This window comes from Chiloscyllium plagiosum, unplaced genomic scaffold (assembly GCF_037043375.1).
Source record: "Chiloscyllium plagiosum isolate Xiang-an unplaced genomic scaffold, Cpla_swu_hap1 HiC_scaffold_3, whole genome shotgun sequence".
Lineage (NCBI taxonomy): Eukaryota > Metazoa > Chordata > Chondrichthyes > Orectolobiformes > Hemiscylliidae > Chiloscyllium > Chiloscyllium plagiosum.
In genome coordinates, this window is record NW_028270141.1 from 155,492,118 (window position 1) to 155,516,759 (window position 24,642).

General features: G+C 39.8%; 1 protein-coding gene across 1 annotated transcript in view; it reads right to left on the reverse strand.

The window, feature by feature from the left end:
- The window catches only part of LOC122540182 (dynein axonemal heavy chain 8-like), a 1,370,012-nt gene that overhangs the window by 1,322,152 nt on the left and 23,218 nt on the right, over positions 1–24,642 (reverse strand). The window contains exons 3-4 of the mRNA XM_087976825.1: positions 20,848–20,932; positions 6,520–6,671 (exon numbers count right to left, since the gene is read on the reverse strand). Of these exons, the coding sequence (XP_087832951.1) occupies positions 6,520–6,671; positions 20,848–20,932 (237 nt within the window). The remainder of the gene's footprint in view (positions 1–6,519; positions 6,672–20,847; positions 20,933–24,642) is intronic.

Below are 24,642 nucleotides of genomic sequence, written 5' to 3' on the forward strand. Positions count from 1 at the left end.
GTGTCAGTGGTCATGCTTTAGCCAGATGAGAGTATTGTATCAAGATATCTTCGATGTTTTTTTAATGCAGAGTGTTCACAAAAAGAGTACACTTTAATTTTGCTGCTTTGTTAAGATTTTAAAGAATATTAGAACTTGAGGCTGAGCTGTTTAAGTTCTGTCAATTATTGTTAAGACTTCATTGAACTTCCACTATGAAGGGGACCAAAGAATGTTGATCTCTACCAAAATTGTACAGTTATTGATCTGTAGCCATTATAATTCCAACTGTTTTATTTGGGAAGTTAAATTTACAATGTCGGTTTGTCAGCAACCACACACTCCAATTAAAAACACTGATCATGAAACTTTAAAAAAAAATTAGCTCCATTTTTATCATTAATGTCAGGCCTTTGAACTATATCTGAAGGTAGATTTAATATGTATATATGTGGTAGTGGGTTACTGTTTGCTTTAACAGAGAAATTAGAGTTTTCATTTGGAGAACATATTTTGATATATTCTGCATTTGTTTCTCATGAATAATTGAGATTTAAATCTGAACTGAAACTGTTTCTTCAATAGCTAAAGCACAGGAAACATTTTGTTGTTTTCTTGCTGTTCCAGATTTTTGAAATACTTTTCCTGACAGCTTTCACATTAGCCAAGTATTAATTTGTCAAAGGAAAATATTTTTTTGAAGCACCTGAATGGAGGCCCCGAGGGTTTGATTTTAGGCCCACTGACTGTTGTTTATAAATGACAGAATTCTTTAGGCAGTACAACATAAAGATTTATGGATTGTATAAAACTTGATAATGACATAAATAGTGCAACATTGTCTCTAGAGTTTCTCTATTCACAGGTAAAGCATGACTTCAGATTACCGCCCACCCTCCACAACCTGATCCAATGGATTCAATCAGCTTCCCAGTCACGAGCACAATAAAGTGAAGAAGCCAACAACGGTGAAGAGGAGGTCCGTACGCTTTTTGTCAGTGACCTTCCAATGGATATTAAACCATGTGAGCTTTACCTTCTCTTTCAATCATTTAAGGGATATGATGGTTCACTGATCAAGCAAACATCAAAACAGCCAGTTGACTTTGTTACATTTGACAGCAGAGTGGGATCAGAAGCAGCAAAGAATGCTACGTTCACCTGCCCTGCTGCTGCAGCTGCAGCTGTAGCACTTCACACTTACATGCGCTGATATCCTCCATCTGAAGCATATCCCCAAGGATGGAAGTCTCATCAGTTTTGTTAAGTATTTAACTGCCCTTATCCAAGAATTCAGATTTCCCCATGGAGTAGTGCCCGAGGACAGACTGGATTTTGTTTTCAGATTGGACTTTACTGAAGGAGATTTTGGATAACTGGCTTGTTTCCACTCAACTGGAGGTCAGTGGAGTGGTCACTAAGGACTGTGGATTTAAGAACTTTACGGATGACCACTTTCTTTCCGCATGAGAGGATCCTGGGGGATTCTCTCTCTTACATGGACTGGTAATTTTTGTTGTTATAATCATTGTATGTTGTGTGTCAGTAATGTGCTTAGATACTGGCTATCAGATTCTTATGAATAAGCTCGTAGCGCCTTTCTCATTCCCCATCTAGGTGGTTATCATGATATGATAAAAGGAGGGAATGAGATATTAAAGGGTTAAATTGCTCTGCTGACCTGCAGGAAATTGGATGTTCCGAGGTTATGGTGGTATGCCTTTGTCTTAGTGTGGTGTGTCTCTGTCTTACAGATTGAATGTAAGCTAATTTACATTCCCATCCCTTGCCATTCAGAGCCATTTGCATGGCCATTTTCTAGTTATTCAGAGTAAAAGAATTACATTATCATCCTCTATTCAGAAATCAATAAGAACATTGCAGTTAAAATTCTGACTTGTCCCTGCAGTTAAAAAAAAAAATTCTGGCAATTAAGGTATGATTTACATGACATTGTTTCTGGAAATAATGTGATCACTACATTGTGTCTTGAGTGGCATGTGACTGTGGGGGAATGGCAGGGGGACATCTTGTGAAACTCTTGTACTGTATGAAGGAAGAACTGTCCCTTTGTTCAGAGAGATCCCTTGACGTATATGAATAGGAAGGGTTTAGAGAGATATGAGCCAAGTGCTGGCAAATGGACTAGATTAGGTGGGACATCTGGTCAGCATGGATAAGTTGGACCAAAGGTTTTGTTTCCGTGCTATACATTTCTATGACTATGACATGGCTTCGTAAGCATTGTGAAGAGTGTTAAGGGTTCCTCCACAGCTTATACTTGCTTAATAAATTTTGGCTGTTCACAGAATTTGGCATATTGCAGTTGCATCAAGTGTGTAAGAATCTCAAGAAAAAGAACCTGACAATGTAATGTGTCAAAGTTTGCAGATGTCACTAAGATGAGTGGCAGAGCCAAGTCTACAGAGGACTGTGAAACTGTGCAGAGCAACATGGTTACTTTAAGTGAGTGGGCAAAGGTCTGGCAAATGGAATACAATGTTAGTAAATAGTATAAAGTTGCAGCATGTCGCTATGCAGAGGGGACATTGGTGTCCTTGTGCATGAATCATAGAGGGTTAGTCTGCAGGTGCAACAAGTAATTAGGAAGGCAAATGGAATGTTGTCCTTCATTGCTAATAGGATTGAGTTTAAAAGCAGGGAGGTTATGTAGCAGCTGTACAGGGTGCTGGTGAGGCCACACCTGGAGTACTGCGTGTAAATTTGGTCTCCTTACTTGAGAAAGGCTGTACTGGCACTGGAGAGGGTAGGAAGTTCATTAGGTTGATTCCAGAGTTGAGGGGGTGGCTTATGAGGAGAGATTGAATAGACTGGGATTGTATTCATTAGCATGTGAAACTAGGACAAGAGGGCATAGCCTCAAGATTTGAGGGAGCAAATTTAGGACTGAATTGAGAAGGAACATCTTCACCCAGAGCATTGTAAATCTATGGAATTCTTTGGCCAGGGAAGTAGTTGTTGCTACTTCAGCAAATGTTTTTAAACTAAGATATATACTCTTTTGAACAATAAAAGATATAAGGGATATGGAGAGAGTACAGGTAAGTGGAGCTGAGTCCACCAAAAGATCAGCTATGATCTTACTGAATAGCGAGCAGGCTTGAAGGGCCAGATGGCCTACTCTGCTTCTAGTTCTTATGTTCTTATGCCAGGAGGCATTTGAGAATTTAAAAGCCATATTAACCACCGCACTAGTTTTAGCTGCACCAAATTTTTTGAAACTCTTCACAGTTGCAACTGTTGCTAGCAATATAAGGGTTGGAGCTGTATTGATGTGGGATGATGATGTTAGAGTTGGATGGCCAATTGGCTACTTTTCAAAGAATATCGACCAGAGAAAATACTCTACTGTCAAAAAAAGAGGTTTGGTACTGGCCTTACAACATCTAAATGTCTATGTGATGAACATTGTGTACACAGACCACTACCCTCTCTCTCATTTTTGGAAATATTTAAAGACAAAAATATAAGACAGTTTTGTTGAGACTTATGTCACAGACTTTAAATTTACAAACTGTACATTTTGTGGGTCGTAAAAATGTGATTGCAGATACATTACCATGGATTTAAAAGATGTTGACCATATTGATTCCAATCTTCTATGTGTGCAGAATTGATGTGCAAGGTATAACTTAGATTAATGATAGATGTATTTAATAGTAATGGTATTAAGAAATAGAGAAAAAAAAGGAGTCATCTTTTTGCTGTAATGTTTCATTTTTCTCTTAGGGGGGAGATGTTACGAAGTCAAAAAGAGTGTATGTTCACTTGAAGATAGCAAGTAATTTCTGTATTTTTAAAGTGAATTTAAAGTATAGCAACAGCTGCAGAACAGAACAGCGAAGAGACAGGCTGTTCTAAAATAAATACACGTAGCAAATGGCTGTTAAATGGGTACATGAGTTGTGGTTGCTGTTTTGACAACAATTCAAATTTAACTAATTAATTTAAAGTATGCCCAGTATATTAAAACCTAACTGAGTCTGAACTTATTGTATCGACAACTTCAGACCAATGACAGGGTATGATATTTGGGGTTTTGAAAACTGGTCAGAGCAACCGCCACCCAACAGTAGAGGAATTGCTGTACAGCCAGAGCGTTAACTACCCATCTAATATCTTGCTCTCATGGAAATAAGAAGGCACTCTCTATCAAAGGTACCTTTTGCTGTAAAAACAATAAAAAGTAAGAAAATGATCCAGAGAGATCTGCAGATGGAAGATTGAAGACAGCAGAGAAGACAGAGACGGTGTGGACTTGAGATTAAGGTAATGCAATGTTTAATAATTGTCTTACTGGAGCAGCATTTTTATAGAGTTGGGATGAGAGTGATTAATTAAGAAAAGGTGACTTGGATTTGTTAATAGTTTTTGTTTAGTGTTCTGTTAGGAAAATAAATTGTTATTGTTATTTTTCTTTAAATAGTGAAAATTAGGAGTTTTCTTTTACTCCCTCACACTTTCAACATATTACGAGGGGAGGCAATCTTTTCTGGTTGTTTAGTTTTAATTAACAAAGGGGTTTAACCTCCACTTAGTAACAATTTAATTTATTGTAAAAATGCAGCTGGTTCAATAATGTTCTTTAAAGGGAGGAAATCTGTCACCCTGTGATTCCATACCCTCAGCAATGTGACTGACTTTTAAATACCCTCAGAAATTGTATAGCAAGCCGCTCAATTCATTGAGAAGCAGGGCAACAAATGCTGGTCTTGCCAGTGATGCTCATACCCAGTGAGAAAATGATTGATTAAAAGTGTAAACAAGAATTATACCTGCATATCAGTATGTCAACAGGATATATCTGGTGAGGTTCTGAGGCTACTTTGTAAGTTCTACCTTTTGATTTATAAAATATCAAAAGAACCCTTCCTAGATAAAACGTGTAACTTGCAAATTGCAAATTTGTAAATTGTCAAAATTATTCAGCAAGGAATATTAACGTAAGAATTATCATACTGCTGTACAGTGACATGTTCTAGCAACACAGGAACAGGAGTAACTCAATCAACTGGCAAAATCCAAAATAGGTACACAAAGGCCTGTATCCCATCACAAAGTCACCCTTTATATACACATGCATAGTACATGACACTGACCCTGTTGGCATAGAGCCAGCTCTTAGAGTGAGCAGAACCCCTGACATTCCTGTCTATAACAGTCCAGTCAGCCAGGACTCCCTGATTGGACCAGGTTAACAACCCCAATCAGGAATTTATATTCTATCAGATTGATCTGGTTGACATCGTTCCAATCACTACAATCACTTTGGCAGGCACAATGAAAAAGCAGAGAATAACCTAAACAGGGAGTGACTGCATTTTCTTTTCATTCATGTGATATGGGTATCGCTGATTGCATCCACACTTATTGGCCATCCCTAGTTGCCTTGAGAAGATGGTCATGGTGAGCTGTTTTCTTGAACTGCTATATTTGATGTAAGTAAACCCGCAATGCCATTAGGAAGGGACTTTCAGGATTTTGACCCAGTGACACAGAAGGAATGGAGATATATTTCTAATTCTGGACTGTGATTTCGAGCTTCAGAAAAATTTGGATATTCTGGTGCATAAATCACAAAGTTAGTATGCAGGTACAGCACACAATCAAGATGGGTAACTATCCTTCATTACAAAAAGAATTCAATATCAAAGTAAGGATGTGATATTTCAGTTATACAGGGCAGTTGTGAGACCACATTTTGAATACTGTGCGCAGTTTTGGCCTCCTTATTTAAGGAAAGATGTAAATGCATTGAAGGTAGTTCAGAGAAGGCTTACTACATTAATAGGTTGAGCAGGCAGGACTTGTTTTCACTGGTGGTGAGAAAAGTGAGGGATGAATAGATTGAAGCTTATAAAGATCCTGAATGGACTTGACCAAGTGGACATAGAAATGATGCCTCCTCTTATCAGAAGGTTAAGAACTAGGCAGTACTATTTTAAAATTAGAGCTCACCCATACAGGACAGAGATAAGGACTTATTTTCTCTCAGACAGTTGTGTGATTTTGGAACCCTGTGCCTCAGAAGCGTTGGAGGAAGGGTCAATGAAAATTTTAAAGACAGGTAAATAGATTCTTGTTAGGCAGGGCAATCAAGAGTTATCAGAAGTAAATGGAAAAAAAATGGAACTTGAAACACAAACAGATCAGACATGATCTTACTGCATAGCACAGCAGGCTTGAAGGGCAGAATGGTCTAGTTCAGATCCTATCTTTAAGTCCGTATGTTCACATATAACCCATGTTTGGACCACTTATCACACAAGAGACTGGGCTCCAGGCAAATTGCCAGAGTAAGGAAGAGTGCTTCTTGTCATGACATTCGTGACCTAGGAGTGCCTGATTGGGCAGCCTACGTGATCAGTCTTTATACATAATAATGGTTGATATTGAATTTTTATGCAAAGTAACCGAAAATTACTTTCCCTCATTGCCAAAAGGTGAAAAAGAACAAATTATGATTTCTAAAATAATGCGCAAAACTGTTTATTAATAAAAATAAATGTTCTTTCTTACCTCATGAATATTCTTCCCAGTGATTGCAACATCATTTTTGTACCGTACAAAGAATAAGCAAAGGCCAGTAAGGCACACACTAGATAAATCACTCTGAAATAATCTCATCATTTTGGATCCTTTAGAAACTCCAGCGATAATTCGTCCACTTTCTAAAAATAATAAATTAATAAAAACATTAATCGACTATCTATTTTTCATATTTATAAGTATGCAGCAAAAAACTATATTCTTTAAAAGGTTGCAGTTTTCAAATGAAAGAAGGTCCCAACAAAGTTAGGATATGAAGTTCAACTTCTCTTGACAAATGAAGCAAAATAAAAACATAAGAAATAAGAACAAGAGTAGAACATATGGCTTAAATAAAAAAAGGGACTGTGGATGTTGTAAATCAGAAACAAAAAAAGAAGTTGCTGGAAAAGCTCAGCAGGTCCGGCAGCATCTGTGAAGAGAAATTAGGACTTCTCCAGTTCGGAAGATGGGTCACCCGACCTGAAAGGTAAACTTTGATTCCTCTTCATAGATGCTGCTAGACCTGCTGAGCATTTCCAGCAATTTCTGTAATTGTTTTAAAACATATGGCTTCTTGAGTCTGTGCTGCCAATCAATATGATCAAACTCTACTTCTTTTCCCCCACTTAATCCTCAATCCCCTGGTTTTCTGAGAGATGAAATATTGGTCTCCTCCAGTGTACTTGAATATATTTAATAATGGAGCAATCCACAACCCTGTGGGCTCAAGAATTGTCAAGGTTCATAAATTTGTGTGTGAAAAAATGTCTCCTCATCTCAGTCTTAAATGATTCATTGCTAATCCTGAGTTTGTCTCCACATGTTCTTGATTTTCCAAACAATGGAAAGAGCCTGTCAGTTGATACACTGTAAAACCCGTATGCTTCACCTATCATTCAGCTTAACTTCAGAGAGTATCAGCCTTAGTGCATTCTCTTCCAGGGAACAGATCTAGCATTCTTCGTTGTACCACCTCATGCTAAGAGTCAAAAAGTGTGGAGCTGGAACAGGACAACCAGTCAAGCAGCATCTAAGGAGCAGAAGAATCAACATTTCGAATCATTGACTCTCCTGCTCCTCGGATACTGCCTGACTGGCTGTGTTTTCCCAAAGCAACTTTTTGACTCTGATCTCCAGCATCTGCAGTCCTCACTTTCTCCCACCTCCATGCTAAGCCTAAAGTGGTATCACAAGGTTGTTTTTCCCAAATTCCTATACCACTTTCTTTCTTCTTCCACTTCATTTTTCTTCCATTCCAATGATTTTGCAATAAAACATAAAACACCATCTGCCTTCCCAAATGCTTGTTGTACATACATACTAACTTGCTGTATTATCTACACAAATCAATCCCTCTCAAACTATCATTCACAAGTTTCAGACCTTTCTGCCAAAGAGAATACCTTTCCACATTGGAACATTATATTCCAGCTACTGTACTGTTGCACTTAAACATATCTGTATCTCTTGCAGCATCTTTATGTCTTTCTTACAGCTTAGGTTTGTAGCTTGTCACATCTCACCACGGTAGTGCATTGCAAATCAAGCCACCTGCACATCCACCAATATCATTTATTGTATCCGTTGCTCCCGATGCGGTCTCCTCTACATTGGGGAAACTGGACGCCTCCTAGCAGAGCGCTTTAGGGAACACCTCCGGGGCACCCGCACCAAACAACCACACCGCCCTGTGGCCCAACATTTCAACTCCCCCTCCAACTATGCCGAGGACATGGAGGTCCTGGGCCTCCTTCACAGCCGCTCCCTCACCACCCGACGCCTGGAGGAAGAACACCTCATCTTCCGACTCGGAACATTTCAACCCCAGGGCATCAATGTGGACGTCAACAGTTTCCTCATTTCCCCTTCCCCCCACCTCACCCCAGTTCCAAACTTCCAGTTCAACACTGTCCCCTTGACTTGTGCTACCAGCCGATCTTCTTTTCCACCTATCCACTCCACCCTCCCCCCCCGACCTATCACCTTCATCCCCTCCCCCACTCACCTATTGTACTCTATGCTACTTTCTCCCCACCCCCACCCTCCTCTCACTTATCTCTCCACCCTTCAGGCTCTCTGCCTGTATTCCTGATGAAGGGCTTTTGCCCGAAACGTCGATTTTACTGCTCCTCGGATGCTGCCTGAACTGCTGTGCTCTTCCAGCACCACTAATCCTGAATCTGATTTCCAGCATCTGCAGTAATTGTTTTTACCTAGTTTTTATCAAGCCCACTATTGTCAAGCCCGACTTGTAATAGAAGTTAAAAATTTAACAAACAACACAAAATCCCCACTTCAATTGTCTTTGTAGATCTAGGTTAACTGAAACACAAAAAACATTTCTGTACTTAACAAAAATTAATACTTACAATAAATTAATATATTTTAGCTACAGATAAATAACCATGAGCTGTTGATATCTAGTTCTATTAGCTAGAACTCTATTTAACTATTAGGATCATAGAGGACTATAACATGGAAACAGGCCCTTCAGCACAACTTATCACGCCACTCAGTTTTCACAATTAAAGTAATCCCATTTGCCTGCACTTGGTCCATACGTATCCCATCCATGTACTTGTCTAAATGTTTCTCAAATGACAAAATTGTACTTGCCTCTACCACTACCTTTGACAGCCTATACCAGACACTCACGACCCTCTGCAGGAAACAAGTGTCCCTCTGGACCCTTTCATATTTCTCCCCTATCCATCGAGGATCATTCGTTGGGCTGAACTGCTACTGGTGTATCTTTATGCTGGCTTCAGCCTAATGCCAATTCAGCTACTCAGTCAGAGTAGAAATAGCAAGATGTACCAGATTATCATACAGCTGAAAAGATAGCCCGAGGGGGAGGTTTCAGATTTCTGGGGTATTGAGGCTGGCTCTGGGGGAGGTAGGACTCATACAAATTTGATGTGTTACACCTGCACATAACTGTAATGGATGTCCAAAGTGGAGTATTTAGTGGAGTGTTTGAGAAAATTTTACACTAAAATAACAGGGGAATGAGAACTAATGAGTTTTATACAGAGCTCCAAGCTGTTGGAGTGATGTTGGGAATCGCTTTAAACAGGAAGTTAGAGACACATGCAATAAAGAAACATCTGTAAATATAAAACCATAAGAAATAGGAACAAGAGGCTTTCTGGCTCATCAAGCCTGCTCCACTATTCAAGTGGTTCATGGTTGGAAGCTTTCCCCACAGATCATTAAAAAAAGGAGTTCCAAAGGCTCACAAGAGAAGAAATTCCTTCCCATGTCACTTGTAAACTGGAACCCATTTATACTGAGATGATGGCATCTGCTCCTCAACTCTCCCATAAGGGAAAACATCCTCTTAGCATTTAGCCTGGCAAGTCCCTTAAGAATCTCATGTGTCAAAATGAGATCACCTCTTATCTTTCTAAATTCCAGCAAGTACAGTCCCAATCTTCTTAATCTTTGCTCATAAGACGAACCCTCCACCTCAGTGAAACTTCTCTGAAGTTAATAAAATAAAATTTCTAATGAAATAATACCCTGATGAATATGAGGGGTGTACATTGGAAGAAATAACAAGGTAAGGGAGTTTTACTCAATGAATTTCAGTACAGTAGGAAGCTCCGAGGAACAGACGGATCTTGGGAAGCTTGTCAACAGATCCCCAAAGCACTGTACATATTAAACAGTAGTCAGGAAGACATACATGTGACTTTAGGCGTGTATTTTGTCTTGGTTTGTTTTATGAAGAGAGGTTGAGACAGAGGTGAAGAGCAGTCCATTCCATGTGAGGTCTTGGCATTTTTTTAAAGTAGTTAATTTTTTTTAAGTGGGAACAATAGAAGCACGGTGAAGGGATGGGCTCAAGTTCCCATAGAACCAGGATTTTAGTTTAACTTTCAGTAGTTGCTGGGGTCTTGAAGTTGGATGTGGAAGCTGTTTTTCCTCTCTCTGTTACAGCTAAAAGCTTGGCTCTCTTCATGCTGCTAGAATTGCACATGAGACTATCTATTTTACTGAATTTGCCTTTTATCAAGGATGTGTTTATGGGATGGTGGTATATTGGAATAGCTGCTGTTTAGTAATTAAATAGTCCATTATTCTATTAAGTTTTCCAGTAGAGGTAGTAAGTTATTCCAATTCTTCCTTCTTTTGTCTGTATTTTAATTGTACTGTAAGAATAAAGTGTGTTTTTTTCAAGCTTGATAGTTTGACCAATCAAATTGCAGCCAGAATTTGAAGCCTTAGACTTGCTTTTAAAAGTAAGAAAAAGTAATGTCTCGGCCACCTCCTTAATATATTGACAAGATTTGGTCTCGTCCATAACAAACTGGGGGATCTTGTTGGGATCAAAATCTCTATTCCCAGGTTGGGTTTAGTATTATTGGACTCAAAGACACTGAGTGGTGAGTGTTGGTGTTCTCTTTTTAAGTGTTGCATTCAGTTTGTTTGAATAGTGTGGGCCTTGTGTAGTAATGGCTCTTTCAATTACTATGAGTAATGGATGTTTCGATGACAAAGAATTTCCTGGGGTTGGAAAAAGTCACTTTGGGACTTTTACAGAAAGTGAGCACAGTAAAGGTTTTGGAACTATAGACAAGCTGGGGTTAGGGTTGCGTTTGTCTGTGCGAAAAGGAGGCAATTATAGCAATTGCTCAACATTTATAATAGCCAGATATGCCACCAGAATCTGTGAAAATTGCTAAAATTCAAATGAGGCAGCTTGAATCAGAGGCAAAAGAAAAAGAGAAAAGGAAATTAAATAGGTTGAATTACAATTGAAAGCAAAAGAAAAGCTGAAAGAGACAATAGCTCTAGCAGAAGAAAAAGAAAAGGACAGCCCAAGTTGAAGAAGGAGAGAAATAGAAAGTTTTTGAACTTGGGGTTGGAGCTAAAAATTCAAAGTTGACTTAAAATGGCAGAGGTAGAGGTGAACGTTAGGAGTAGTGATGAGGATACTGATGGAGAGCTATCACAGCGTATCCAAAGGCCAAATGGGGATCTTTCTGAATATTTCCAAATGTTGCCTAAGTAATTTGAGAAAGTGACTAAACAAATTAAATGGCAGGTGACCATGTGAGTATTGTTGATCCAAACAAAATTTGTATGTAGAGCTGGTGAGGTATTTGCATCACTCAGAATAGGTATTTGGGGCATGTAATAAGGTGTAAAAAAACCACCTTATTTGCATTTGAACTAGTACTAGAAGCCTACAGACAACGTTTTAGGAATCAATGGAGGGAACCGAGTCAAAAGTACATTGAATTTGTAAGGATCAAACAAAGTAATCTGGTGGACAACTGCACTGAAAATAGATCAAACATATGACACTCTCAGATATCTAATTATTTTGGAGGAGTTCAAAAATTCTTTCCCTGAAGTAGTAGGGACTCGTGTGGAAAAGCAGAGAGTTGAGACTGGAAGATTTAGTGGAAATGGCAGATGATCATGAGCTGGTACATAGAACAAATCTTAATCCATGAGGGATGGAAATTGGGGAAAAGAGAAATCTTCAGGTGATAAGGGAAAAGGAGATCTCATTGAAGATAGCTTGCCACAAGGTAAAAAAGGAAACCCATGAGAGGAAAGAGAAATAAAAAAGCTCAGGCATTTTCACTGTAACAAAGTAGGCCACACAAAGTCACAATGTTGTTAGTTTAGAAAAAGCATTGGGAAGACAAATGTGGGAAAACAAGCCAGTAAGTTTTGTTAAAGTTGTAAAAAAAAAGCACAATGGATGTACAAACTGGTTAGGGGTTGGCTGAGATAATCTCTTTGAAGAATTTACCTGCGTGGGTATGGTTTACTCACATATGCCAGGAGGAGCAGGTAAAGTAATTAAGATTTTTAGATTTATAGCACCGAGTCAATCTTTGATGGTGACAGATGAGAAGATACATTAATTCAGGAGGAGGAAATATGTGGAATTCATGGTGAGAAGAACAGTGTTCCATTATATAAAGTGAATTTGGAGAGTTCAGTTAAAAGTGAAGTAGTAGTAGGAGTAATAGGAAAATTTTCTGTTCTGGAGATAGTTTATCATTGCTCAGGATATAGTTGGATCAAGGGTGGGAGTGCTGCCTACTGTTCAAAAGCCAGTGGAAAATCAGACAATTGAAGTGTTAGAGAAAGTATGTCCTGGGATATTTCCCAACTGTGTGAGAACAAAGTCACAAGCAGGAGGCAAAATCAAAGAATAAACTTAAGGAAATATCAAAGACCATATTTGATCAAACAGTTGATTAAAAAAAACAAGGACAGGTAGAGGGTAAAGTGGATGTATTTACTTCAAATAAGCTAGCTGAACTAGAACAGAAAGATTAACCTTTTACGAAGTCTTAATCGATTGCATGGGACCCCTGGCTAAAATAAAAACTACTGCAGTTGTATCAAAAAGCATTTACAAAAGGAGAATGTGAGTGCATTCCCGAATGTTAATATCTTAGAAATGAGGTCTTGATAAGAAAATGGAGACCATCACATATTCAGGCAGATTGAAAAATGGACAAAAGTTCATCAAGTTGCATTACCAGTAGGTTATAGAGAGAAAATATTGTGGGTAGCACATGAATTATGATTACGAGGTCAGTTGGGAATCAGGAAAACTCAAGCCAAAATAGAAAACCATTTTTATTGGCCTGGTTGGGGTTGACTCTTGCCATATCTATAAGAGGATAACCGAAATTAATTAGTCATAAATTGGTGAGTCACAGTTCAGAGACCACACATTTAGATGTGTCAAATTTTAGGGAAAGATTAAATAGAGCAGGTGAGCTGTTGAGACAGCATTTCAAAGTAGCACAGCGTGTGATTGAAAGAAGAAACCAACAAGAAATCAAAAATTCACAAATTTGCTCGTGGAAATAAAGTATGTATTACTTCCAACAGTGAGCAAACTTGTAAAAACAAGGTTTAGTGGGCCTTAACAAATTGAAAGGAAATTGAATGAGGTGAATTATTTGATGAGAACGCCAGATAGAAAGAAATCTCAGAGTATGCCATGTGAATTTGCTCAAAATATATTTTGATAGCGAAGGAGAACAAAAGGCAAATGTGTTACTGATTACAACACAGAGTGAATTACCAAGTTCTGATGATTTTGGTTGGTTATTCCTCAAATTAAATTTGAAAAATAAGGAAGCTCTCAAAAATTGGGATAAATTTTTGAGTCACCTTCCAAAGGAAAATCAAAATGACCAGTTAAATCAAAATAATTATTAAAATCACATGGGGAGATAGATGGGAATACATTGGGAATCTAATTACACATAATGTATATAGAGGAAATGCTGTTCCAATGAAGCAACATCCTTATAGATTTAACTCTCTACGGTTGACATAAGTTCAAAAGGGATTAAAAGCATGTCAAAGACAATATAATTAAAATGAGTTGCTGCAAATGGAGCTCACCCATAGTAATGGTGCCAAAACTAGACAGTATCTAACAATTATGTGTGGATTATTATAAACCAGACTGGACATCTTCAAAATAAATTAAGAAGGTAGCCTACACCCTAACCTTTTCTTATTTTAAAGGTAAATTTCAGATGCGGTGTTCCAGATGCAATTCAATTGGTCCAAGTACTTGATGTTAAGTAAAACGCAATTTATTCAAACACTATAGTTAAAATACAGTAAAAGAAAGAGGAACTTGGAATAACGACTCTATTGGAAAACTTAAGAGAATAATAGATTATTTTACTACTGAACCATAACTGTTCCAATAGAGTAACATTCCATAAACACACCCTTGGCAAAAGGTAAATTCAGAAAATAGATTGACTCACATGCACTTCTCGAATCCAGAGGAAAGAACATCAAAAGACAATCAGAGAGAGAGTGCAGCAACCAGGAGAGATTTACTGCCTTCCAACCCAGCAGTACTGGCAAATGGATCCTTTTATTCTCAAGGACAGTAAGTTCATTGAGAAGTTCTCTAATGAATTTGAAGTATTCTTGGCCATCAATTCTGATACGGCGAGTAACCAGCCTAGTCTTTGGGAGATTGCTAAGGCTTATGCTAAAGGGATAATTATTTTTTATTCTGCCAGTCGGAGGTGACAGAAGGGAGAGCAGCAGTGCCTACTCAAGGCACGAGGAAGGCAGCAAAGTAGGCATATTTGACAGGCTGCCGGTGGTTAAGTTGCAGCGTGTCACAGCTCTTCAGTTCACCTTAAATTCCATGCTCACACAGACAGTGAGGAAGGAACTTTCCTTTGCAAATCAAAGGTTGTTTGAGCATGGTGATAGGCCAGGCAAATATTTGGCCTATCTGGCCCAGAAAAAGAATGCCCCCCAATCAATTGCCTCTATTAGGGAAGAGACTGAGATTCTCACTTGTGATTCTAAAATGATCATTGCTGCATTTCGGAGGTTTTACTCCAAACTATACCAGTCAGAACGTTGTGATAATACATGGGATAGGATGGAGCCCTTTTTAAGAACCTAAATCTCCCAGGCACAACCTCTGAACAGGCATCTCACCTTATTGCCCCTTTAACAGTGCAAACGGTACAGGAGGCGGTGAAGCAACTTCAAAGTGGAAAGGCACCCAGCTCTGATGGTCTTCCTAACAAATTTTACAAGAATTTATAAATATATTGTCAGGGCTGATGTTGGACATGTATAACCATTGTTATAATTGTCTCCTGCCATCCTGGAAAGAGGCTAATATCTCTCTTATCCTTGACAAAAGGAAGACCCTAGAGGACTGTACTTCTTATATAACCATCTCGCTTCTAAATTCTAATTTTAAAATTCTGTCCAAGACTCTTGTATTAAGGCTGAAAACAGTGCTGCCTTCCAGTATCAAAGAGGACCAGATGGGTTTTGTAAAGGGCTGCAGTTCCTCCAATAATGTTAGGAGGTTACTCAATATGATTCAAGTGTGTCAGCTGTGATCCATTCAATGATTAGTGATTCCTTTAGATGCAGAGAAGGCATTTGGTTGGGTGGAGTGGCTATATCTTTTCTATACACTGGAACACTTGGTCTCGGTGAAGTCTTCACTAGGTGGGCAAGGGTCCTTTGTAGTGATCCTCTGGCAGCAGTTCTCACCAATGGTGCAAGATCTAGTAATTTCAATATTTGTAAGGGCAGTCAGCAAGGTTGTCCCCTTTCACCTCTACTTTTTATGTTGGCGATTGAGCCACTGGCAGAGGCTATTCGTAGGGATCCTAATATAGCTGCCCTAGAAGTGGGATCAACAGCACATAAGATCACATTATATGCGGATGACATTCTTATTTTTCTTTCCAACCCAGTAGTTTCTGTGCCCCATTTGATACAGTGTATCAATTCATTTGTCTCTTTCTCAGGTTACACAATTAATTTTTCAAAATCGGAGGGTCTGCCTATGGTAGGTCTTAGGGGAATACCTGATGTTGAGGGTGAGTCACGGTTTCCCTTTAAGTGGTCACAGGGAGGTTTTCTCTATCTAGGCCTTTTTGTAACTCCCACCTTTGATCAGCTATTTAAGGCTAATTTTGTCCACTTGTTTGACAAGATTAAACAAGATCTTCAAAGATGTGAGACCCTTCTGATATCTTGGTTAGGTCGAGTAGCTCTTATTAAAATGAATGTCCTTCTCATTTGCTATACCCTATGTGGATTTTTGATTTTTCCCAGGCAAGCATTTTGGAGACTTAATGGTTGGTTTAGCTCTTTTATCTGGCACCATAGGAGACCCCTTATTAAGCTCGCAAAATTGCAATTGTCCCAAGGGCTGGGGGGAGTGGATCTCCCAGATATTAAAAGATATCAATTAAGCTCCCTTTTATCTTTTGTAAGTGACTCGGTCCCTGTAGGGACTCAGCATCAATACAGTTGGATATTGAGGCCTCCCACACAAAGCATCTTCATTAGCTTGTTATTTTTAGACAAAATGAGGGCAGTTGCAAAATATTGCTATAATCCAATAATGATTAATACTATCAAAGCATGGAGGGCAATGCGGCAGAGTGGGGGTAATTTTTCCACAACATCTTTCCTTACCCCTATAGTTGGTATGCCTGGTTTCCGGCCAGGACAATGTTTAAACTCTGGGCAGCTAGGGGAGTTTACTGTTTGGGGGATTTATTTGAGGGGGGAAATCATGATGTCCTTTGACCAAATAATCTGTAAATATGGACTATCTAGCAGGGGTTTTGTCGTTCCTTCCAGATTAGATTTTATATTCAAAAAGAAACTACGCTTTTGACTGACTTCTAAAGATCTGATACAGAGAAGAGGCTGCTTCATGCCAAGAGCACTCGCTCAGTGAGTACCCTTTATCATCTGTTGGGAAGTGTCCCTCGGCTTGATACTGAGCAACTACATGAGGTTTGGGAGAGAGAGTTAGGAGGCGATATCTCTTCTGAGGCATGGGAGGATATTTGTGAGAATGCAAAAAAGATTTCGATTTGTAATAGGGCCCATGCCACACAACTGAAGATTCTTCATGAGGTCCATCTGGCCCCAAATCATCTCTCTAAATTTAAGGTGGGAGTATCTTCAATGTGTCCCAAGTATAAAATAAGTACTGGTACTTTCACTCATTGTCTGTGGTCCTGCCACAGGCTTTGTACATACTGATGTGCTGTGTCAGGAGTAATAGAGAGGGTCTTGGGGATCGAAGTTCAGATGGACCTGATTTCTCTTATCCTGGGCCTGCCCAATTTATCTTCTTTAGATACACATGGGAGAAATTTTCTTAATATTTTTACTTTTTGTGCGAGGAAAAACATTGTAATGAGCTGGGTCAAGCTCCCACAGAACCAAGATTTTAGTGTAACTTTCGGTCATTGCTGGAGTCTTGAAGATGGATATGGAAGCTGTTATTCCTCTCTCTATTACAGCTAAAAGCTTGGTTCTGTTTCAACTGCCAGAATTGCATGTGAGACAATCTATCTTACTGAATTTACTTGCCAAGGACATGTTTATGGCAAGTTGCTACCTAGGAACAGTTGCCATTTTATCGTTAAATAATCTAATATTCTGGTAAGTTTTCCAAAAGAAAAGTTATTCCAATTCTTCCTTCCTTTGTTTGTATTTTAATCGTATTGCAAGAATAAAGTGTTTTGCTTCAAACCTGGTAGTTTGATTAATCAAATTGCATCTGGAACATAAAGCCTTACACTTGCTTTTAAAAATAAGAAGAAGTTGGAGTCTAGGCTATCTTCTTAATTTTTGAGTGGGTTTGGTCTGGTCTGAGACATAGAAGACAGTTACTTTTATCAGTTGAGGCATAGATCATCATCATATATCATAATCATAATCAAAACAAATATGATTGAGAACTATGTTGGAATTATACAGAACTTTGGTTAACCACAGCTGGATGACTCTACACAGCCCCTGGTCACCACATGTAGGAGGGAGGACAGAGAAGATTCACCAGGATATTGCTTAGGAAGGAGCATTTCATGTATGAAAAGAGACTCACTAAGCTCCAGAGCAGAGAAGATTGAGTGGGGATCTGATTAAGGTGTATTGGATTATGAGGGACATGAATAGAACATAGAAAAGTACAGCACAGTATAGGCCCTTTGGGCCTCGATGTTGTGGCAACCTTTTATCCTACTCTAAGATGAAACTAACCTACATAACCTTCGTTTTTCTATCATTCATGTTGCCTGCAGCATATGAGATAGACAACATTGGCTGAGTCATATGAGTACCTGCTAGGAGTGTTCCCTAGCAGTTGGAGAACACTTCAGCGGTTCAGGACATTCGACTCGGACTTTCGGGTGACCATCCTCCAAGGCGGTCTTTGGGACAGGCAGCAGCAAAAAGTGGCTGAACAGAGGTTGATAGGTAAGTTCGGTACCCATAGGGAGGGCCTCAACCAGGACCTTGGGTTCATGTCACACTACAAATGAGCACCATTGCACCACACGCACGCACGCACACAGAAGTTTGTGGGGTGAATTTGTACTTGCAGAGTTACATTGTACTTTGCTCAAAAACTGCATGAATCCATGTAAGACTCTGTAAATTCATTTTTTAGATTAGAATCAGTCTAAACATTATGACACAGTCAACAGCGCACAGGGGGCTAACATCTTCAACACAATATCTGAGCTGACACCAATTGTTAAAGTTAACTTGAGAATGTAACTTGTAAAAAAGCTTTTGTGGTTTACATATGAAAGAAGTTAAACTAACATGGTCATTCTAACAGATGAGAGACTTAACAAACAATCAAGGTATTTTTCAATGTTCCTGTCCAAGAGTCGCTTAAATGTCCCTAATGTATCTGACTCTACCACCACTGTTGGCAGTGCATTCCATCTATCTACCATTCTCTGTGTAAAGAACCCAGCTCTGACACCCCTAAACGTTCCTCCAATCACCTTAAAATTATGTCCCCTCGTGATATCCATTTCGGCCCAGGCAAAAAAAATCTCCAGTTATCTACTCTACCTGTTGCTCTCATCATCTTGTATACCTCTATCCTTCCCATCCTTCTTCACTCCAATGAGAAAAGCCCTAGGTCCCTTATCCCTTCTTCATGCGAGATGCCAGCACCCTGGTAAATCTCCTCTGTACCCTCTCTGAAGCTTCCATATCCTTCCGATAATGAGGAGACCAGAAGTGAACTTCACATTTTCCCACATTATACTCCATTTGCCAACTTTTTGCCCACTTAACCTATCAGTAGCTCTCTGCAAACTGTATCCATCTTGCAATCTGACTTTTCATCTATTGTTTTGTCATCTGCAAATCTAACTACAGTACATTCACTTCTTACCTCCAAGTTATTAGTATATATTGTCAGAAGTTATAGTTCCAGCACTATCCCTATGAAAACCCACTGGTTACAGGTCACCAATTTGGAAAAAACCCCGATCCCTTTCATGTTTCCTGCCCATTGCCTAATTCTCTATCCACACAAATATGCTACCTCAATTTTCTATCCAATTTTCTATGCAAAAGCACCACTGGTATGTTTACTGAGAACAGGGAACAATGCTCATTGTCATCACCAACCATGTCATCAAATTACCATTTACAGACAAGTAGAGAACTCATCAAGTGCTATCCATGGTATACTCGGTCTGTTGGGGCATTTGAAGAAGTCATTTCTGACCATGGGCCACTGTGTATGAACTGAATATTCAGGGATATTTGTGGCAAATGAGGCATGAACTATATGATGTCCTCATTATATTACTCCAGATCAAATGGTCAAGCTAAATGAGGGGCTCACACTGTTGAATATCATTCTAAAGTTCAGGACAAGAAAACAAGATTTTCATGTTGCTGTGTTCCATCTCAGAGCTACACCTCTGGGTGTGTGATTACCTTCGAAGACAAATGAGAATGCTCTTGCCAAGCTACCACCTAACCATATTCTCTGATATTCAGCATGAACTTCTCAACAAACAGGTGAGAATGAAGATAGTTTGCGATGAGCATACAGGTGTAGAATTAGCTTAATTACACGCAGAACGAAAGGTCAGTCATAAACCCCACAATGAAACATGCTTATTCACAGACCAAAAGAGAAAATGCTGGAAAATCTCAGCAGGTCTGACAGCATCTGTAAGGAGAGAAAAGAGCTGATGTTTCGAGTCTAACTGACCCTTTGTCAAAGCTTATCCACAATATGCAGTTAGATCTAATGAGGTAATATTGAGGAGGAACAGAAGCCAAGCTACTACCAATTACCCTCTGATGCAAAGATTATCACACTGGCACACCACCTACTGTCCCTCAGACTCCAACTAGCACTGAAGGGTAAGAAAGAAGAACGCTTCAAATCACCAATCCAAAGAAACCCAAACATATAAATAGAAAGCAGGAATTATCAACAGTGCTTCGCCCGGAGGCCCACTGAAGATGTTACCTAGTAGGGTGATGAAACGTTTGGAAATTAACCTTCTAACTCAGTGAGCAAATCTACATCCAGAACCTCAACCTGAGCTACAAATCTTTTCAAATCTCGCTAAGTACTCCATTTTGGAGTCACAAAATCCTGACATAAGCTTTTATTATTTATTAATTACAAACTCAGAATCCAACACACAATGGCCACTTTAAGTATGCCTATACATGGGAACACATCCCCAGTTAATGCCCTCTAGCTGAACAGAAATAAGTGGACCCACCAAGCATTTACTATACTGTCTGTTTTCATTATGGTATAGACTAGCCATGGATTTATAGAAATAAACTATCAACCGGGTGGTCAAAACTTAAAATCTCAAAAAGTCTATATCGTCATTGAATAAAATCTGATTTGATTTTAAAATTATACAGTTAAATAGTTTCAGTTTTAAGATTGTATGCATGTTCAGGAAAATGCACTCATAAATCAATTGTGCTTTAGTCACACATATTAATAATATTTACCGATTACTGGTGGTTCAGCTTCTTGGTAAAAAAACACTATAGATTTTGTACCTCCTTTGGAGAAGAAATCATCAAATGGTTGAAACTGTCAAAAAAAATGATGAAAACACATTTTTCATCTCAACTTGTGTTTCATTTAAGTAGATTTAATTGCTATGGTTCAATAAGTTCTTCATAACATCAAACAAACAAAAATGAAATTGACACAGATTTTCTTGACAGTAAACTTAGAAAGCAATACAATGGCCCCAAGTTTCATATATCTGAATTGTTGGAGTCTGGCCGTACAACCAGAGATACACGTTGGGGCTGTGTGAAAGTCCTAATTGCAATGACTTACATGTGAATTGTCTGGGAATTTTATTAAGCAATTTCACCAATCATCTGATCTCTCCCTGAAAATCTATGTAGTCACCTACCATCTATCCCACTGCCAACCTTGTTTAGATTAGATTAGATTACATTACAGTGTGGAAACAGGCCCTTCGGCCCAACAAGTCCACACCGACCAACGAAGCGCAACCCACCCATACCCCTATATTTACCCCTATACCTAACACTACGGGCAATTTAGCGTGGCCAATTCACCAGACCTGCACATCTTTGGACTATGGGAGGAAACCGGAGCACCCGGAGGAAACCCACGCAGACACGGGGAGAACGTGCAAACTCCACACAGTCAGTCGCCTGAGGCGGGAATTGAACCCGGGTCTCTGGCGCTGTGAGGCAGCAGTGCCACCGTGCCGCACATAAATTCCTGAAACATCTGACAACCTCTCTGAACAAATGATTATCTGCACTGGCACAGCAAGTACTATCCCTGATAGCCCAACTATCCCTCTGACTTCCTGACTATCCATTCACTCTCTGACTAACCATCTAATAACCCTGACACCCAACAGCTCCTGACCCTCTGACTAACCCTGGTTCCCTGACAACTGCAGCTTAGCAAGAATCCATCTATTCAATCCACCAAGTCAGTCACCTACAACATCACCCTCATGCTTCCATTTCTGTGTCTTCTGAGCAGTCTGCCACAAAAACAGGCTCAATCACTAAAACTACAAAAATAAACAGAACATTTGTTTCAATAAAAATAAAGACTTCTGCAAAACATGTGGCAGCTCCATGGTATCCAGTCAGGGGAGCTAACTCCTGGAAGTCCTCCACATTGACTCTGAACCTTACATGGCAGGAGGCCATAACATCAAGGATGGCTTTGCTACAATAGTCATGATTCGGAGATGCCGGTGTTGGACTGGGGTGTACAAAGTTAAAAATCACACAATACCAGGTTATAGTCCAACAGGTTTAATTGGAAGCACCCTAGCTTTCGGAGCGACACTCCTTCATCAGGTGATGAAGGAGCGTCGCTCCGAAAGCTAGTGTGCTTCCAATTAAACCTGTTGGACTATAACCTGGTGTTGTGTGATTTTTAACTTTGCTACAATACTTAGTGATGTATTTAGCTCAACCCATTTGAGTGGAATGAGGAATAGTAAGAGAAAGAAGTCACTTGTGCTACAGATTCCGTAACAGAAACAACAATACCGGATAATCAGTACAAATAGTAGTACTGGGGCTCACAGTATAGGGACATCAAAAATTATGGATAACTTTAATCTCCATATAAACTGGAAAATCAGATTGTCAATAGAACAAAGTACATTACAGCATAGGAACAGGCCCTTCAGCCCTCCAAGGTTGTGCTGATCCATATCCTCTATCTAAATCTGCTGCCTATTTTCTAAGGATCTGTATCCCTTTGCTCCCTACCCATTCATGTATCTGTCTAGATTATGCTATCATTTCCGCCCCTATCACCTCCGCTGGCAACGCATTTCAGGCACCCACCACCCTCTGCGTGATGAACTTTCCACAAAATTCTCCCCTAAAATTTTCCCCTCTCACTTTGAACTCATGACCCCTCATGATTGAATCCAAGGGGACATAAATTTAAGGTGAAGGGTGGAAGGTATAGGGGGGATGTCAGGGGTAGGTACTTTACCCAGAGAATGGTAGGGGCATGGAATGCGCTGCCTGTGGGAGTGGCAGAGTCAGAATCATTGGTGACCTTTAAGCGGCAATTGGATAGGAACATGGATAGGTACTTAAGCTAGGACAAATGTTCTGCACAATATCGTGGGCCGAAGGGCCTATTCTGTGCTGTATTGTTCTATGTTCTATGCACATTCCCCAACTCCTGCCTAATTTTGGTATAGTTGGCCTTCCCCCAATTTAGCACTCTTCCTTTAAGACCACTCTCGTCTTTGTCCATGATATTCTAAAACTTATGGAATTGTGATCACTATTTCCAAAGTAATCCCCCACTGAAACTTCAACTACCTGGCTGGGCTCACTTCCTAACACCAGGTCCAGTGTGCCTCCTCCCCAAGTTGGACTACTTACATTATTTCTCCAGAAAACCCTCCTGGGTGCTCCTTACAAATTCTGCTCCATCCAAACATCTAACACTAAGCACCAACTCTTGACTGAGTGAATCCCAGTCAATGTTGGTAAAATTAAAATCTCCTTTGACCACCACACTGTTGCTCTTACATCTTTCTATGATCTCTCTACATATTTGTATCTCTATCTCACGTTCGCAGTTGGGAGGCCTGTTGTGTAATCCCAACATTGTTACCGCACCCTTCCTATTTCTGAGTTCTGCCCATATTGCCTCACTGCTCAAGTTTTTCAGAGTGCCCTCCTTCAGCACAGCTGTGATATCTTCTTTGACCAGTAATGCAACTCCTCCATCCCTTTTACCTCCCTCTCTATCCCGCTTGAAACATTGATTTCCTGGGATATTTAGTTGCCAATCATGCCCTTCCCTCAACCAAGTCTCTATAATAGCAATAACATCACAGTCCCAGGTACTAATCTAAGCCCTAAATTCATTTGCCTTGCCTACTACACTTCTTACATTAAAACTAATGCACCTCAGACCACCAGTCCCTCTCCTTCATCCTCCACTTCTTGTGTACTCTTCCCCGTAGTCATGCTGACTTCATTATCAAGTTCCTTACAAGCTTTAGTTATTACCTCATTCCTGTCCACTAACCTCCTTATTTGGTTCCCATTCCCTGCCACATTAGTTTAAACTCTTCCCAACAGCATTAGGAAAAGCACCCCCAAGGACATTGGTTCCCGTCTGGCCCAGGTGTAGACCTTCCATTTTGTAGTAGTCCCACTTCCCCCAGAACCAGTCACAATGTCCCAAAAATCTGAACCCCTCCCTCCTGCACCATCTCTCAAGTCATGCATTCAACCTGAATATTCTATCATTCCTACTCTGACTCGCACGTAGCACTGGTAGCAATCTTGAGATTACTACCTCTGAGGTCCTACTTTTTAACTTGGTTCCTAATTCCCTATATTCTTTGTGTAGGACCTCATCCCATTATTTGTCATGGTGCATGCCTACATGCACCACGACAACTGGCTGTTCACCCTCCCCCTTGAGAATTTTCTACAGTCGATCTGAAACATCCCTGACCCGTGCACCAGGGAGGCAACATACCATGTGAGAGTCTCATTTCCGACCATAGAAATGCCTATCTATTGCCCTTACAATTGAATACCCAATGACTATAGCCCTTCCACTCTTTTTCCTGCCCTTCTGAACAGCAGAGCCTGCCACAGTGCCATGAACTTGGCTACTGCTGCCTTCCTCTGGTGAGCCATCTCCTCCAACATTATCCAAAACAGTATACCTATTTTGGAGGGAGATGATTGCAGGGGATTGCCTTCCAGCTCTTTCTCTGCCTTTTGTTCACGCATTCCCTTTCTCCC